Source organism: Hibiscus syriacus, unplaced genomic scaffold (genome assembly GCF_006381635.1).
Source record: "Hibiscus syriacus cultivar Baekdansim isolate YM2019G1 unplaced genomic scaffold, ASM638163v2 tig00112507_pilon, whole genome shotgun sequence".
Lineage (NCBI taxonomy): Eukaryota > Viridiplantae > Streptophyta > Magnoliopsida > Malvales > Malvaceae > Hibiscus > Hibiscus syriacus.
This window is the reverse complement of record NW_024063351.1, coordinates 370137-387914: the sequence shown is the minus strand read 5'-3', so window position 1 is coordinate 387914 and position 17778 is coordinate 370137. Positions and strand designations below refer to the sequence as shown.

The 17778-nt window shown below is 34.6% G+C and overlaps 1 protein-coding gene across 1 annotated transcript; it reads right to left on the bottom strand.

Moving 5' to 3' along the window:
• Nucleotides 1–13205: 13205 nt before the first annotated feature.
• On the bottom strand, nucleotides 13206–17415 carry LOC120181078 (probable glycosyltransferase At5g03795). Its single transcript, XM_039186294.1, has 4 exons — nucleotides 16685–17415; nucleotides 16106–16332; nucleotides 14060–14408; nucleotides 13206–13972 (listed from the first exon to the last, which is right to left on the bottom strand). Exons 1-4 carry the CDS (start codon nucleotides 16994–16996, stop codon nucleotides 13352–13354), a joined length of 1509 nt encoding a protein of 502 aa, XP_039042225.1. The 5' UTR covers nucleotides 16997–17415; the 3' UTR covers nucleotides 13206–13351.
• Between the last annotated feature and the right edge of the window lie 363 nt (nucleotides 17416–17778).

The following is a 17778-nucleotide window of genomic DNA, read 5'->3' as shown; positions in this document are numbered from 1 at the left end:
CATAGACTTGATCCATTATCGACTTGTCATCAGTCATCTGGAATTTGAGCCATTCGCTGACAACATACTTCTTGATGCTAGAATCATCCGCACCATACTTTTTATCGAGAGTATCCCCTATTGCCTTGGCACTCCTTTCTCTAAGGAACATATCAAATAATTTTCTTTTAAGCCGAAGGCTAAAGCGAAAGATCAATTCCAAATGTTAGAATTGTAAGGCACTTAAATCACTTCGGATTTTTCTCTCTGTTTTTTGGGCTAATTTACAAATCAAAATGATTTTGAAAACCAAAAGTCGGCGTTGGTCTGGATGTTGTTATGGTTAACGTGGGAAAAATGATCGGCTTATTGAAGCACATTTGACTTCCTTTGAATACACTTAGCAAAATTGTTTGCTAAGAGGAAATTGAGACCGGTATCAGTTATTGTTAAAACAACATAATCTGAGTTGGCAGCATTTTGAACTTCAACGTTTTAAGATCTACAACATTGTTGTTTCTTAGATCAACTCACAAACCGAAATTTAAGAGTGCACTTGGATATTTGATATACAAAGCATAGTCGCAAGGATTTGTCCTTCTAGACAAGTAGCCGACGTGAATCTTGAAGTAAATATCTATTTCGATGATCCAAGGAATTTGAGGCCAAGTTGAAGTCTAAGGTTGTTATTATCATAATTCTTCTTTATCTCAATTCATTTATTTTATTTATTTGTTTATTTAATTTTTTATCTCATTATATTTCTTTAAATAATTTAAAAACTCACCCTTCTTATCTTTATCATTATCTTATAATTATTATTTATTATTTTATTATTTTATTATTATCTTTTTATCTTTATATGTAATTCTATCTTCTTCTAAATAAAAAAGTCCATTAAATCAGAAACACCAGAGTCCGTGTGGATCGACACTGCTTCTCTATACTATTCTCATTTTTTATTTATTAAGAAGCTGAAATTATTTTGATAACAAAACGACAGTTATCAAATTGGCGTTGTTGCCTAGGACTAACGACAATACTGATTTATTTTTCTTTGTTTTTTATTTATGACTAAAGAAACCCGAGAGAATTAATAGATCTTAACCTGAAGATCGAAGCACGAGCACGAAGAATCCATGCACAAATGCTTCGAGAAAAAAATAAAGAGACGAGAAGAGCATAGTTCAGAAACATAATTAAATTTAGAAATAAACGCTAAAGCATGCACATATAACGAAGATCAAATCTCGATGGCAGAGGAAGAACAAATGATCTGAAAGCTAGCCACAACTTCTGTCATTCAGACGCCATTATGTATCAATTTTCCTAATGGCGAGACTCAATTTCAATTAAAGACAGGACTTATTTATCTTATTCCCATTTTCCATGGGTTTCCCACTGAAGATCCGCACAAACACTTGTTGGAGTTCCACGGGTTTGCACTAGCATGAAACCACATGGAGTTACCAAAGATCAAATTAAATTGAGGGCTTCCCCTTTCTTTTAGCTGGCTTGGCTAAAGATTGGTTAGTTTATTTACCTCCGAATTCAGTTAATTCATGGGCTGACATGAGTCAAATATTTCTTGACAAGTTCTTCTCAGCTGCTAAAGAAATCGAGTTACGAAGGAACATTCTTTCCATTCGGCAAAAGACCGAAGAAAGTCTTTATGACTATTGGGAACGATTTAAAAAGATTTGCGCACGTTATCCACAACACATGTTAAGTGAACAAACGTTACTCCAATACTTTTATGAAGGTCTTTTGTAATTGGAAATGAAAATGGTAGATGCTTCCAGCAAAAGATCTTTAGTCAACATGACCCCAACAACAGTGAGAGAATTGATTTCAACCATCGCAGCCAACTCTCAATAGTTTTCAAGTAAACCCAGCTGACGGGTTCACTAGATAAGTACATTTCCCTTGAAAATAAATTAGATAAATTAACTGAAGTAGTTAATTCACTTGTTGCAGGAAAATATGGGGCAACAAGAGCATGTGAGATATGCACAAAGCTAGACCATCCGACGGACTACTACCCGATGATACAAGAAGGAGGCAATGTAGAAATCAGTGTCGTAGGAAACTTTCCAGGTCCTCCACAAAGACCATACAACCCGTATAGCAATACTTATAATCTGGGATGGAGAGACCACCCAAATTTCAACTATTTGGTGAATCAAAAGTCATCTTATCAACAAATACTTCCTCCTCAACAGCAAATTCACAAGAAAAGTTGGTTACGTCCCAAGAAAAGCTAGTTGAATCCCAGGAAAAATTCCAAAGCAGAACCGAGACACATTTTCAAGAGTTGGATAACCAAGTGAGTCGACTAGCTCAAACTGTGGGGAAATTAGAATCACAGGAATACTACTTTCTCAAACGGAGTTAAATCTGAGAGAGAATGTTAGTGTCATCACACTCTGAAGTGGAACAATCATCTCACTCGAAGTTCCAGTAGAAAAAGTCATACATCAGGAAGAACAAGAAGAAACGCCACCTCCATAAATACAAGGTACATCTGACGCACATCCTTCTCCTTCTCCTCATGAAATCAAGCCACCACCCTTCCCATCAAGGTTGATAAAGCGTGATAAAAGAGCTGAAGAAAGGGAGATCTTAGAGGTGTTCCAAAAAGTTCAAGTTAACATACCTATTATTGAAGTAATTCGACAGGTACCAAGGTATGCTCGATTTTTAAAAGAACTTTGCACTATAAAGAAGAAATTAATGGGGCATGAAAAGGTAAATTTGGGATAACATGTTTCAGTAATTTTTCAACGAATGCTCTTACCAAAGATGAAGGATCAAGGTATGTTCGCCATACCTTGTAAAATAGGTCATTTTTAAATTAAACGTGTAATGTGTAACTTAGAAGCTTCAATCAACGTTATGCCATTTTTTATTTATAAAAATGATTACTAATGAGCCTTTGAAGGAAACAGGAATAACCATACAATTGGCTGATCAATTTGTGATATATTCAGTGGGAGTGATGGAAAATGTCTTAGTAAAGGTTGATGTATTATTTTTTTCTACAGATTTCTATGTCATTGACATGAAACATGATAGGTCGGATTCTTATTCTGAAGTACTCTTAGGCCGACCCTTCCTAAGCATAACATATACAAAGATCGATATTAGAAGTGGTATACTGACAATGAAATTTGATGGTGAGATCATTGAATTTGATGTTTACAAAGAAAAGAAATACCCAGATCAAGTTGAAAGAATTAATTATGTTGATATTATAGATCCTTTAATTGATGAATATATTGAATCTAATTTTTCTTATAATCTTTCCAAGGATCCTGAACTTTGCCACAAAGAGGAAGAAATGGAGTTTGAAAATATTCACTCAATCAATTCTAATTTATCTTTACCTTCCTCTAAAATTAAAATTTTACCTTCTGTTTTGTAGGAACCTGAGGTAGAATTAAAGCAGTTACTGGAACATATGAAATATGCCTTTTTAGGCGAAAATAGAACCTTACCGGTGATCATCTCAAGTAAATTATCTAAAGGAGAAGATGAAGCTTTGATAACGGTGTTGCGTTCTCATATATAAGACATAGGATGGACCATTACCAACATTAAAGGATTAAGTCCCTCAACTTGCATGCACAATATCAAAGTAGAAGAATGAGCAAAGCCATCATGAGAAGGATAACATGGATTAAATCCATCGATGATGGAAGTAGTAAAGAAGAAAATTCATAAACTCCTTGATGCTGACGTAATCTATCTGATATCGGATAGTAATTGGGTAAGTCTGATTCATGTGGTTTCCAAGAAAACGGGAGTCACAGTGGTTGAAAATCAAGAAGGGAAGTTAGTGCCAACAAGATTTCAAAATGGATGGCGAGTTTGTATTGATTACAGGGAGCTGAACTCTCTTACTCAAAAAGATCATCTTTCTCTTCCCTTTATAGACCAAATGATTGATATAATAGTTGGGAAAACTCATTATTGTTGCCTTGATGGTTTTTAAGGTTTTTTTCCAAATTCCAGTAGCGCCAGAAGATCAAGTAAAAAAGACTTTTACTTGTCCCTTCGGTACATTTGCATATAGACGGATGCCCTTTAGTCTTTGTAACACGTCAGCCACCTTCTAAAGATGCATGTTGAGTATATCTTCTAACTATGTGGAGAAAGGCATTGAAGTTTTTATGGCTGACTTCACGGTTTATGATAATTCTTTTAGTGAATGTCTTGATAATTTAACTAATGTGCTTAAAAGATGCTTAGAGTATAACCTTGTTTTAAATTATGAAAAATGTCATTTTAGGGTTGATAAAGGGTTAATTTTAGGTCATATTGTTTCCTCAAAAGGGATTGCGGTTGATAAAGCTAAAACAAATATTATACGCTCACTTTCTTACCCCCATAACTGTGAGGGAAATTCGTTCTTTTTTTGGCCATGTAGGATTTTACCACATGTTTATTAAAGACTTTTCGAAGATAGCACAATCTTTATGCAATCTTCTCCAAAAGGATCAACACTTTAATTTTGATTTAAAATGCAAGGATTCTTTCGATTCATTAAAGGAAAAGTTTATTTCAGCTCCAATTGTTTAGCCACCAGATTGGAATTACCCCCTTTGAACTTATGTATGACGCATCAGATACTAGCGTTGGAGTCATTCTCGGCCAAAAAATAGGGAAAGAGCCATATGTCATAGCCTATGCGTCCCGAACTTTAGACTCGGCTCAGAAAAATTATTCAACTACAGAAAAAGAACTTTTTGCTATAATTTTTGCTTTAGAAAAATTTAGATCTTATTTGCTTGGCACTAAAATTACTATTTTTTCTAATAATGCAGCTTTAAGATATTTAATGAGAAAAAATGAAGCAAAACCAAGGCTTATCCGATGGATCCTACTTTTACAGGAGTTTAACTTGGAAATTAAAGACAAAAAGAGATGCAAAAATCTGGCAGTGGATCACTTGAGTCAAATTCCTCTTTCCACATCTGACCCACCATATGTAAGTTACCATTAGATTTACCGAGAGCTGAATCAATCGAATTAAACGAGAATCTCGATATTATATTTGGGATGATCCTTATTTATGGAAGCACTGCTCGTATCAGGTAATTTGGCGATGTATTGTCGAAAATGAGGTAACTTAAATTTTATAATTTTGTCATTCTTACTCTTGTGGTGGTCATTTTGGTCCAAAACGTATAGCTCATAAAATTCTTGAATATGGTTTCTTTTGGCCTAACATCTCTCGGGACTCTTATCTATTTTGTAAACCTTGTGAAAGATGGCAACGTACAAGTAATTTAAATTGTATGAATAAAATGCCCCTTACTTATATACAAGTTTGTGAAATTTTTTATGTTTGGGGAATTAATTATATGGGTCATTTTATTTCGTCATTTGGAAATACTTATATTATTTTAGCCGTAGATTATGTATCTAAATGGGTGGAAACTAAGGCCACTCAAAATAATGATGCTAAAACTACAATTAAGTTTTTGAAAAATACTATTTTTTTCAGGTTTGGCACGCCACGGGCTATAATAAGCGATAATGGAACTCATTTCATCAACCGAGTAATCAAGACGGTAATGAATAAATTTGGAGTAACTCAAAGAATTTCTACCGCTTACCATCCACAAACAAATGGATAGGCCGAAGTATCAAATCGGGAAATTAAAATAATTCTAGAAAAAATTGTTAAATCGGACCGAAATTATTGGAGTTTAAAATTAACTGATGCACTTTGGGCATATCGAACCGCTTATAAAGGTCTCATTGGGATGTCACCATACTGGTTTGTTTTCGGTAAACCATGTCATTTACTGGTTGAGTTAGAACATCGGGCTTATTGGACTATTAAACAATGTAACATGGACATGGATGAGGTTGGTGAAGCTCGGAAAATTACACATTCAAAAACTTGAAGAAATCCGAAAAAATTCCTATGACAGTGCTCAGATATTTAAAGAAAAAAAAAGAATTTCATGATAATCGAATTTCTTTTAAAACATTTTCTGTAAGTCAAAAAGTTTTGTTATTTAACTCCAAATTTAAATTTTTTTGCAGGAAAACTCAGGTCAAAATGGCTCGGACCGTTTAGAGTAACTCAAGTATTTCCTCATGATGTTGTTGAAGTTGAAAATAACTCAGGAGTTCAGTTTAAAGTTAATGGTCAAAGATTGAAGTCGTATTATGAAAATGCTCCGGTTGGTCTAATAGAAGAAATCAATTTAGAAGAACCCGCATTTTGAAAAATCAGGTTGTCTAGCTTACGACGTTAAACAAAAACGCTTGATGGGAGGTAACACATTTCGTTTTATTTTCTTTTTAATTTTGTTTTATTTTTAGCAAACTTTATTTCATTCCATTTATTTTATTTTATCAGATGCTTAATTTTATTTTATTTTTCTCTGAACATATTCGAATTCTGATCGAATAATAAAAGAGCAGTGTCTCACATCTGGAGATAGGAAGCATACGCATGTTAGCATAACCCAACCCCTATATGGCTTACGTTAACACACCCCAAGTCAAACTTTTTGTTCTCTCTTCTGTCGAAAATTCCAAGTTTTGGAGTTAATTTTTGTTTCAAATTTTTCATAGGTCCCACCTTATCTATCACTATCTTTACCTTTACAAATTTTAAACCAATCGCAACAACTTTCCATTCTACCTTTTCAGTTTCACTTAAAATCAAACTCTCCCTTTTTCTTTTTTTATTTCCCACGTGACTAGCCCCCCTAAACAACCCAATAATTTTCTTTCTTTATTTATTCCAGCCACACGCCCTTCCATCTTTCTTTCTTTCTTTCTTTCGATCGACCACCACAACCAAGCCCTACGCCCTCATATGGATTCGTACCTTCTCCACCTCGCCTCTCATCCGGGTAGCAACAACCATCGTCTTTTGACTCATGCTCAGATGAAACCAAAGGGCCACCAGATGAAATGTTCGATCCTTTCGATGAAAGGAATCGGAGAGGCCGAACCTATTCTGTACCACTTGAGGAGCTTCTGCAAGGTTATCTCGATTTTGATGGTGATGACGCAAGGAGTTTTGATAGCATTCGTCACTGTAGGTTTCAAGTTTGTAAGTATATTTCATCTTCAATTTGATGTACGCATTACAAAGGCATGACACATTCACGACCCTGCTCTCCGTTACATACACCAGTTCATTGCTTACAACTATTTCGGTCGAGATGATACTACATCTTGTTTAAGTAAGGTTGAATTGTTTTTCTTATGGTGTATGCGAATCAGAACGAAGATAAACTTAGGATTTTGGTTCTCTCGAGCCTTCGTGCGAGTTGTACGAACCAATCGACCCTTGATTCTTAGACCTTATATTACACATTTAGCATCTCGTTTGTTTCCATTGACCTTTAACATTGCGAATTTTACTCAAGCTTTTGCTATGTATCCACTTGATGCTAGGTGTTTAGACTCAATGGGACTTTTCGCAGGCACTCCCGCTGCCCCCCACATTGTACCTCCCGACACCATTACACCTCGTAATGGGCGCGAGTACATGAGGCAGGCTGAACCACCTCCGACAGCCAGCTCCTAACCAGATATGCGAGCAGATATACACAGCGTGTCTGGTCACCTTGACACTATTGAAGCCAACCTGCCGAAGTTCTTTCTTACCATCGCCCGGGCTCGTCTCGACGTGGTCGTGGCCGCGATCGCCACTAGATTGGGGAGTATTCACTTTCCCTCTCTTTGTTTTTAAATTTGATATACGTTTTGGGAAAAAACAGATTAAGTGATGGGGGAAGGATAAGGATGTCAAATTCTTTTCCTTGACTTATTTGATTGTTTGAAATTGAGTTATTCTGTTATTGATGTGTTGGGATCGTTGGTTTCTATTCTTAAGCTTCATTTTATACTCTTGTTTCCTTTTGGATTGTGAACATGTTTTGATCGATTTTAATTTGCATGATTGGTGATTGGTATAGCTGGTGATTTTTTTTTGTTGAGTATTGATATTTCATGCTTTTGTTGATAGTGATGAACTTGACTCAGTGCATATAAACTTTTCTTGTGAGATTTGAGCCTAACGAGCATACATTTTTCTTGCTCATTGTTTGATTTGAGTGCCGGACTAATTAGAATATTCTAGAACTTGTAATCACAATGCATATCGAGACTACATGTTGAACGTAATGTTTTAATGTGATAGGAGCACCTAGGATAAACACACTTTTCCAAAAAGCCGACCCATTTATACATCCACTAGTGAACCATATTTGAGTTTATTTCACTTTCTTTGTTTTACACCTCATAATTAAACTCGAAGCCTTTATTTTTATTTTCCCTCTTTTTTCACACCTTTACTGAGACTTGAGATCTTGTATCACTCTTGTTCCACGAGAAAAAAAAAGTCAAAAAAAAAATGTTTATTGTTTCGAACGGCAAACAAAATGTTCATTGTTTTGAACAGAAAAAAAATGAAAAAAAAAGAAGGAAACAATTGCCTTTCATTTATTCTTTTTTCCTTGTTTTATTGTGTTTCATGTTAAGTTCGTGGATTGTTCCTAATTGTATTAATATCTTGTCTTGGTACTTAACCCTATCATCATGGCCTTTTCCCTACCCTAACCTAAGCCCCGTTACACCTTGTTTAAATACCCCTTGATTATTGCATTATGTTCATTTTTAATATTGGAGACTTGATTAGATTCCAAGCCTATGGTAATATTTTGGTTAATTTTGGTTTGAGCGATTTCATTTACCCCAAACACTTTGAGCATATATGTGTGCATCTTTGTTATATATTGAGTCATGATTCATTGAAATTGGCAATTAATTAGGATATCTTGCTTACTTTAAATTTTCTTAGTTGTGTCTTTACTTGATTGTAATTTGAATTCGGTAAATGTCATGGACTTAGTTCGATTGAAAGTTTGAGAAATAAATTGAACTTGAAGATGACAACTTATGATTTTGATGTATTAATTGATGAATGCTTGAGGACAAGTATTGAATAAGTGAGGGGGAATTTGATAAGTGTTTTATTTAGTTATTATTTTGCTTTTAAATTGCTCCGTAGTCATTGGTTTTTGTGGTTTATTTGCTCGTTTTGATTCATTTTCTGTGCAGGACGCTAGATTTTGGAAATTACACTAAAATGAGAGAATTCTGTAGTTTTTTTATTTTCGGAATCAAAGTTAGATTAGCGGGCATGACTTTGGGCATGAAACATATGACGAGGGGATGAAGCCAACACCTTCTAGAAGGTCCAGTCAACACTTCTAGAAAGTCCAGTCAACACTTCTAGAAGATCCAGTCAGCGCTTCTAGAATATCCAGTCAGCACCATCAGTCGAGGTAGCAATCATAACTGTATTTGAAAATAAGATTCTATGATTAAATTAATTTTTATTACTGCTTACATTAAACTGGTTGAAGATAACTAGGATGCTGCCGATCCACTTTGGAAAATAATTTTGTCACTTCAAATCCCACAGCATATCCATGCTTTCCTTTGGCTAGCTCTGATGGATCATCTCATGACTGATCGGGAATTCTATCGTCGTGGCCTATCCCTAAATCCACTTGTTCTCTTTTCAACACACATGTTCAAACTTTTGTCGTTAAGAAATTTATTTGGCTTGTGATCCGAACTGACTTTTCTCGTTAAGTTGGGGTTTAATCTCATCATGTATCATACCCTTTGGGCTCGTGTTTTGCGCTCTAAGTATAAAATGCTTGAAACTATTGTTGTGCATCTTGCTTCTCGGAATTGCTTTTTCATTTGGCGATCTCTGGCCCACGTTTCATTGCTCATCGGTAGCAATGTGTGCTGGTCTTTAAGGGATGGAAAACGCACTAGTTTCTGGTCCAAAGCTTGGATTTCAGAGATGAACCCCTTGCCGAGTTATTCCCCTCTGATCGCATCATCGACCCCATATGGTGGTGAGTGATTATACGAGTGATGATGGCAACTGGAACCTGCATCATTTGAGGCAGCATCTCGATGAAGATATCATCTGCAGAATCGTTGTGATCCATCCTCGCGACAGAATGGGTGAGAACTGAAAAGTGCTTTATTTAGTTATTATTTTATTTTTAAATTGCTCCGTAATCTTTGATTTTTGTGGTTTATTTGTTCGTTTTGATTCATTTTCTATACAAGACGCTAGATTTTAGAAATTACATTAAAAGAACAGAATTTTACAGTTTTTTTTATTTATTTTCGGAATAAAAGTTGGATTAGTAGCATAACTTTAGGCATGAAACATATGATGAGATGATGACATTAGTACCTTCTAGAAGGTCCAGTCAGCGCTTCTAGAAGAACGAATGAATCAGCCATATGTTTCTGCAATTCGGATTTGAATTAAACTCATGTTTTATGATATTACTTTAAATATTATATTATATTTTATCTTATCTTTGTTTTAGGTAGTTTAGTTTAAGTAGTTTTAAGTATTTTAATTCGGATTTATTTCTTTAAATTAGGATTTATTTTTACCTTGTTTTTAGGATTTTGAAGCTTATAAATACCCTCTCAGTGTAAGCATAGAAACATATCTCTCAACAACTGAGAATTTACTCTTCTTCTTCTCTCTAGCTTTATAAATTCTCTCTTCTATTTTCTTTCAAGTTTTCGAAATTTCTTTATTTTATTTTAAAGTTTTGTTTTTAAATAAGCTAAGTATGACTTTTATCAAGCTTAGTTAATTTTCTTTTAAGTCGAAGGCTGAAGCGAAGGCTCAATTCCAAACGTGAGAATCGTAAGATACTTAAATCGTTTCGGATTTTTCTCTTTGTTTTCTGGTCTTATTTTCAAATCAAAACGATTTTAAAAACCAAAAGTTGGCGTAGTTCTGGATGTTGTTATGGTTAACGTGGAAAAAAGGATAGACTTATTGAAGCACATTCAACTTCCTGTGAACACACTTAGCAAAATTGTTTGCTAAGAGGAAACTGAGATCGGAATCAGTTATTGTTGAAACAACATAATCCGAGTCAGCATCTTTTTGAACTTCAACGTTTTAAGATCTACAACATTGTTGTTGCTTAGATAAACTCACAAACTAAATTTAAGATTGCACTTGGATATTTGGTATATAAAGCATAGTCGAAAGGATTTGTTCTTGTAGAAAAGCAGCAGACGTGAATCTTGAAATAAAGATCTATTTCGAAGATCCAATGAATTTGAGGCCAAGTTGAAGTCTAAGGTTGTTATTACCATAAGTATTCTTTATCTCAATTTATTTATTTATTTAATTTTTATCTTATTATATTTTTTTAAATAATTTAAAAACTCACCCTTCTTATCTTTATCATTATCTTATAATTATTATTTATTATTTTATCATTTTATCATTATCTCTCATTTAAAACAATTTATATTTTATTATTTATTTTATTATTTTATTCTTATCTTTTTATCCTTATTTGTAATTATATCTTCTTCTAAATTAAAAAGTCCATTAAATCAGAAACCTAAAATTCCTTTTAGATCGATCCTGTTTTTCTATACTATTCTCACTTTTTACTTATTAAGAAGTCGAAATTATTTTGATAGCAAAATCACAGTTATGAAAGACTTACCAATATGGAGATGGGATTGTGTGCGATCTTGCACTATTAAGTCAACTTACTACTAACTTTACCGTGCTTCTTGGGATGATCACAATATTTGGAATATCCCTTGGGACTTTGATGGTCCCAAAGAGTTAAGAAATTTATTTGACTTGTGCTCCGAAATCGTTTAATGACGAATCACGAGCGATTTAGGCAAAAATTAACTTCGGATCACACTTAGCTGGTCTGTTGTAATGGTGATAAAACAATCTCACACGTTCTTCGGGAGTACTCCACTGCGCAGATGATCTGGTTCCAGCTGATGACGCATTCTCTTATCCATGATTTCTGCTCAACACCTCTGGTTGACTGGCTTAAAATCAATCTAAGCGTTAACTCTCTGCTTTATCATGCTGATTACCATTGGCGCAACTTTTTGGTATCCAGTATCCTTATTTGGAAAATCTGGAAACATTGTAAATGTTGTGTTTAATGGGCAGGTTTGTTCTTAAACCGATATCGTTCAATCGGCAAGATACTAAGCTCAATTGATTCGGAACTCACCTCATGGAGTTAATCAAAGTGGTAGCCGGTGTGTCAGAAGAAACCATTGGCATACTCCCAGGACTGGTGTGTTAAAACTCAATACGAATGAGGTGGTTTCTAAGGTTTCCAAAGAGGCAGATGGAGGAGGAGCCATGCGACACAGTATTGGAGGCTGGTTGATTGGTTTACACCGGAATATAGGGAGGTGCTCAACCATTCAAGCAGAGCTCCATGCTATGTTGGATGGCTTCTTGATGGCTTGGGATCAAGGAATCCGACATGTTGAGGTGGAGATCGGTGACAGTGAAGTGGTTAGGATTCTGAAAACTAGTTCCTAGGGATATGAGACAACTATCATCCGTAGATTCCGAAGCTTACTCCGGCTCCAATGGACAGTTGAATTCAGTCATATTCATAATCATTCGGATTACTCCAACTCCAATGGAAATCTAAACTCGGTCATATTCATAGAGAATCAAATGAAGTGACCGACTGGTTGTGTGGGGCTTATTATTTGAGGGAATTCAACATCTTCTTTCCAAAGTCATGGCTTACGGTTAGGGACGGAGCTATGTTTGGTCCAAAGGACTCTATCCCCGTAATAATATTTTGATTCATGTAAAAATATATATTTAAATTTAGAAAATATAAGAATCTATTAATTAAGTATGAGTCAAATTAAAGAAAATCACATGTTCTCAAATTTTTTGGTTTAATAATAATTTAAGTCATTGTAAGTTTAAATATTAAATAAATTAACATTATCTTATAAATTTTAAGTATAAATACCTAATGAGTGTTATATTTTTCTTAAAAATTTTAATTTTTTGACCCTACTAATATTTAATTCTATCTGTCCATTCTTGCGGTCATCCTGATTATTAATTTGCTTTGCAGCTTTTCCTTTTTTATAACAAAAAATAAAAAAAATAAAACAGATGCCGGGAAATTAGACACACACAATCTCCACCAAACTATCCATGGAACTTAGATTGTTGCGATGTATCTTGGAATTTTTTATATAAAAAAAATCTCTAAATTATATATATATATATATATATATTTATATATTATTCATCAACCTTTGATTAATTTCCATTTATGGCTATCAAAAAAATCTCTAATTATATATATATATATATTTATATATTATTCATCAACCTTTGATTAATTTCCATTTATGGCTATCAAATAGTATTTTATTTCCCTACAAACGGAACACAGAAAACATGTACGACATCTACAACCAAATTTGAATTCAGTAGAAACGATTAAGTACTTCTAAAATCTGCTATCAATTACCCACGACTCCAATCATCCTCACTGATCCTCACGTTCAGTCTTCTAAGCCAAACCGAGTGAAGTATCATGTGAAACACATCGAATTGCTTCGGCGGCGAATTGAACTCAAAATGCCTTCTCACTGCAACACTTGGGATCTCGTTGACCGAGACCACCACGGAAAACGATTTCCATCTCAAAACATCACTAAATGGCGGCACATAACTCTTTGAAATAAGCACCGGAACGCATCCGTTGTACAATGCCTCGACGATCCTCGGACTCGCAACTTCGTAGCCGCTCGGACAAATGCAATACTTGCTGTTTCTCATCATTTCATGGTAATTAACACCTCTTGGAAGGTATTTATGTACCTTAATGTCTTCATCCTTTCCTTCCCAATGCTCGAGTAGGATTGGTCTTATCGGACCATGAACCCCTCCTGCAAAGAATGCCAAGATACTTCGTCGAGAAGCAGATGGTCCACCGATCAAACCGGTTAGTTTATCGGTTAGGAGATTGATTTCCGGAATGGAGACATCCTTGACCGGGTTGAATCTTTCGGATGTGTTTGCATTACATAGAGCTCGAATGGAGTTCCTTTCTAGGTAAGGAAGTGAAAAGCTTGCTTCTGGCCCCTGCATATAAAACCATATAAAGCTCAAGCTCGAATCGAAATCAACTATGATCATGATGCTAAAACGATAAAAAAAAAAAAAACTTACCCAATCATGACAGGCAACCATGAAATGATCGGCACCGTGGCTCCGGTTCCAGTATGGGTATCTCTTCGCAACGAGATTGACGTAGTCGACGACGGTCCTTCGTATGGAACTAAAATCACGGGTTTCGCGCGAGTAAACGAATCGGACCATCTTTGCTACGCTGAAAGGGAGGTAAAAAACATGAGCTTTGAGGGGATCATTGGTTTGGAATTTGGAATCAACATCCATCTGGTAAATGAAATTTCCTTCCATGGAATAGATGCTCCTGCAAGGACCATCATGAAACACTGGAGGCTCCCCTTCTTTGTAAACAAAGACCTTGAATTGTTTCTCCATTTCCAGGTAGCTCCTATAAATTACAAAGATTTGACAATAAACCATATGATATTGCTCTTGAAGCATTTTCAGACTTATATTGAAACTGAAGAATTCACATCCTACACTGTGCATGCTTATATATAGGGGGACAAAATCCAATTACACAATGTAAAACTTTTTAATTTTAAATAGATTTAAGATCGTTAACAAGTAGATTAACTCCTTTTTAATTTATATATATATATATATTAGATAATTTGCTACATTAATTTGAAGACAATAATTCGCAAAAGAAACGAAGTTAATTGAAAACAAATCAAATAACTTGATCAACCGTCAATAGATCAGTGACCCACTCAATCTGACCCGGTATATATATAATTTAAATAGTTAAATAAATGTATTTTTCAAATTTAGTTTCATGAACATGACTATAGTATGAAATTATATTTTATTATTTTCAAACAAATTCATACTTTAACCGGGCCGGTTCAGGTGTGAAATTTTAGGATTGGGCCTTGGCTCGGTGTTTAATTTCTTATTCTGTATTATTTCATTTGCCAGTGGGCATTATATACCCCAAACTATGACTAGTTGGAATTTATTTCCAAATTATAACTCCCATTTTAAGTTAGGGTCAGTTAGGTATAGTTTTTGAAAAGTAATTTTTAACAGTAATATAGGAACGAACTCTTAAAAGTGTTGTACAAAAATGCTTGATCGGAATTAATATTAAAAATCGAGTTTGAAAAAAATATCTATTATATACATTATGTTATAAATTAAAAATATAATATTTAAATTTTATTTTAAATTTTTTGTAAATCTTTAATATTCCAAATTCATCTCCAAATTTCCATTTATTAATAAAAAAATTCATTATTTTAATAATTTATTAAGTTACAATAATTTTAAATACTCCTAACCATTTGACAATGAACATTCAATCACCCCTACTACAGTCGCTAGCGCTTGAACCAACGATCTCTAAAAACAACAATGATTCATTTCACCACTAAGGTAAGTTGATTCGTGCTAATAAACTCGTTGTAAAAATTATTAATTGCCACATTAAAATCAAATAAAATAATTAACTAACTTTGAAACGTAAAAGTAACTACAAAAAATTTTGAGAACAAAAAAATTCAAAGATTATTTTAATCATACTCTAGATAATAACTTCGAGGAACATGATATAACATTAATTATCATTTATATAATATCACATATTACATATTTATTAATTGAAGACGTGATTAGTATTCTTTAAAGATAAAATAGAATATACCAAAGTTTAAGAATTAATTTAAAAATATATATAATTTAAAATAAAATTAGAAATATGAAGTACTATGAAAATCAATTGAATTCGGTATAATTAACACCATTATCACGGGCTGCCCATTTCACAGCCAGCTTTGTGTTATTTTGATGGGACCTAAATAAGCGTCTTGTCATTTGTCAAAGTAGTACGCCCACCTTTCAATACTGTTTAGTTTTGGTTTTATTTAGGTTTTCCGTAAGAGAGACCCAAATTCTTAAGCAAATCACTCTGATAGGCTTTGATTCTTAAGCACCCTAACCACAAGGACCATTGCTAAATTTTAATTAATGACCTGTCCTGCATTTCTCTATTTTGTTATTTTTCTGAAATCAAGTCATTTTCTTTATCTTGACTATGTATGTCCTCTTGTGTGTGTTGTAGAGTAAGAGGCAAAAGGAGGATACCTGTGAAAGGCCTTGGCGTCCCTATACATGGGACCTGTTGGGACATAGTCAGTATCTTGTAATTGGCTCCCATTCTTCGCTTCTTTTATGGCCGATCGAGCCCTTTGTAAACCAGCTTCAAGTCTATCTAATCTGCTTCTAACTCTTCTGCTTTGTTTCAAGGGGAGAGCTGTCGTTTCATTTACCCATAACATCGTACCATTCAACCCGTCTTCCTTTGTTTCATTCTGCACACAATTAACCCAATACAATTTTTTTTTTATTAATGATTATAAGGTAATATTTATTTAATAGACTTCCATTATTTGCCGATAAGCATTCAAATATCCCTAGATGTTGTGTTCCAACCCATAATTTCTAGAATCCATATAAGATACTTTACTTTCTCATATGGACCAAAAGGAAGAAGTTTGATGACTATGGAGTTTTTAACAGTGATTTGTTTTATGATTAATCCCGAAGATATACGGCAGCAGGCAAGATAATATGCTGACAATGACAAGCATTATACAGGGAATCTAACAATGACAATTTTAAAGAACATGGAAAAGGGTAAAAGAGAAGAAATTAACCACTCACTTCTCGAGTTTTCGTCACCGCTTCAAAAGCATGTGGCGGCGAGGCCTCTTCCGACGGTGCTGCCGCTTTTACCGGGCTGCTTCCAGCATCCACCGCCGTGGAAAGCAATCCCACTGGTTCTTCAGCGGGCGGAACTGCACCGGGCTTCTCGCTGCTATTAGAGGTGGAAGAAGGGAGGGTGGAGATGAGATCCCAGGTGGAGTTTCTCGGGACCAGAACAAAAACAACTAATGATGCCAGAATCACCGGAGCTAGAAAGAACAAAAGCTTGGGTGGTGTTGAGAAACAACATGCAAACCGATTTGTGGCCATCTCCCGAGTTTGTCGAAAGGAATTTCACGATGTCTTAAGGGTTCGCATCAGAATCACTGGGAAAATGGATGGGTTCGGGAAAGAGGGGGACGGGGGGTTTTGTTGTTTTGTGTTAGTGAAGAAACAGGTGGACAGACGACATACCAATTGCCAAGCGTCATCTTTATTCCAGTTTCCTTCATGCAATTTTTCATTCCCATTCCACCCTTCTCTAATCACCGATTCCCTATTTAATTCGCCTGGTTCCTGCTTTCTCTTTTGACTTCGACATGATCATCTGGGGGTCTGTTACTTACTACTACATTTGTAATGGGTTTTTGTTAATAAACGTTTTTAGACTTTGTTATTTTCTTAATTTTTTTTTTATAGAAATCCCATAAAGATTCCTTCGTTTGAAGTGTATTGGGAATGTCTGTGGGTTAATTATGGAAGTTTGGTTTGCTTACCACTTATGAAGAAAATAGAGTTAATTGAAACGCATGCGTTTTTGGAATATCTGGTAATGGGTAAGTGGCTACAAATTAACGTATGCTCTCCCAAATGTTTTAAATGCAAATCTCGGTGGCCGCTGCTTCAACGTTAAATCCACACGGATAAAGTATGATTTTATTATAATTAGGCCGGATCAAGCGAAGTCGAATCGAATAAAAAAACTTGAAATTATTTGAGTCAATGAATTATATTTTATAGCTTAAGCTTTATTAAAAAAACTCGATTCTAGTTTATAAATTTCTTATTCAATCGAATTATTTGAGTTTCTACTGAAATTTAATTATAAATAT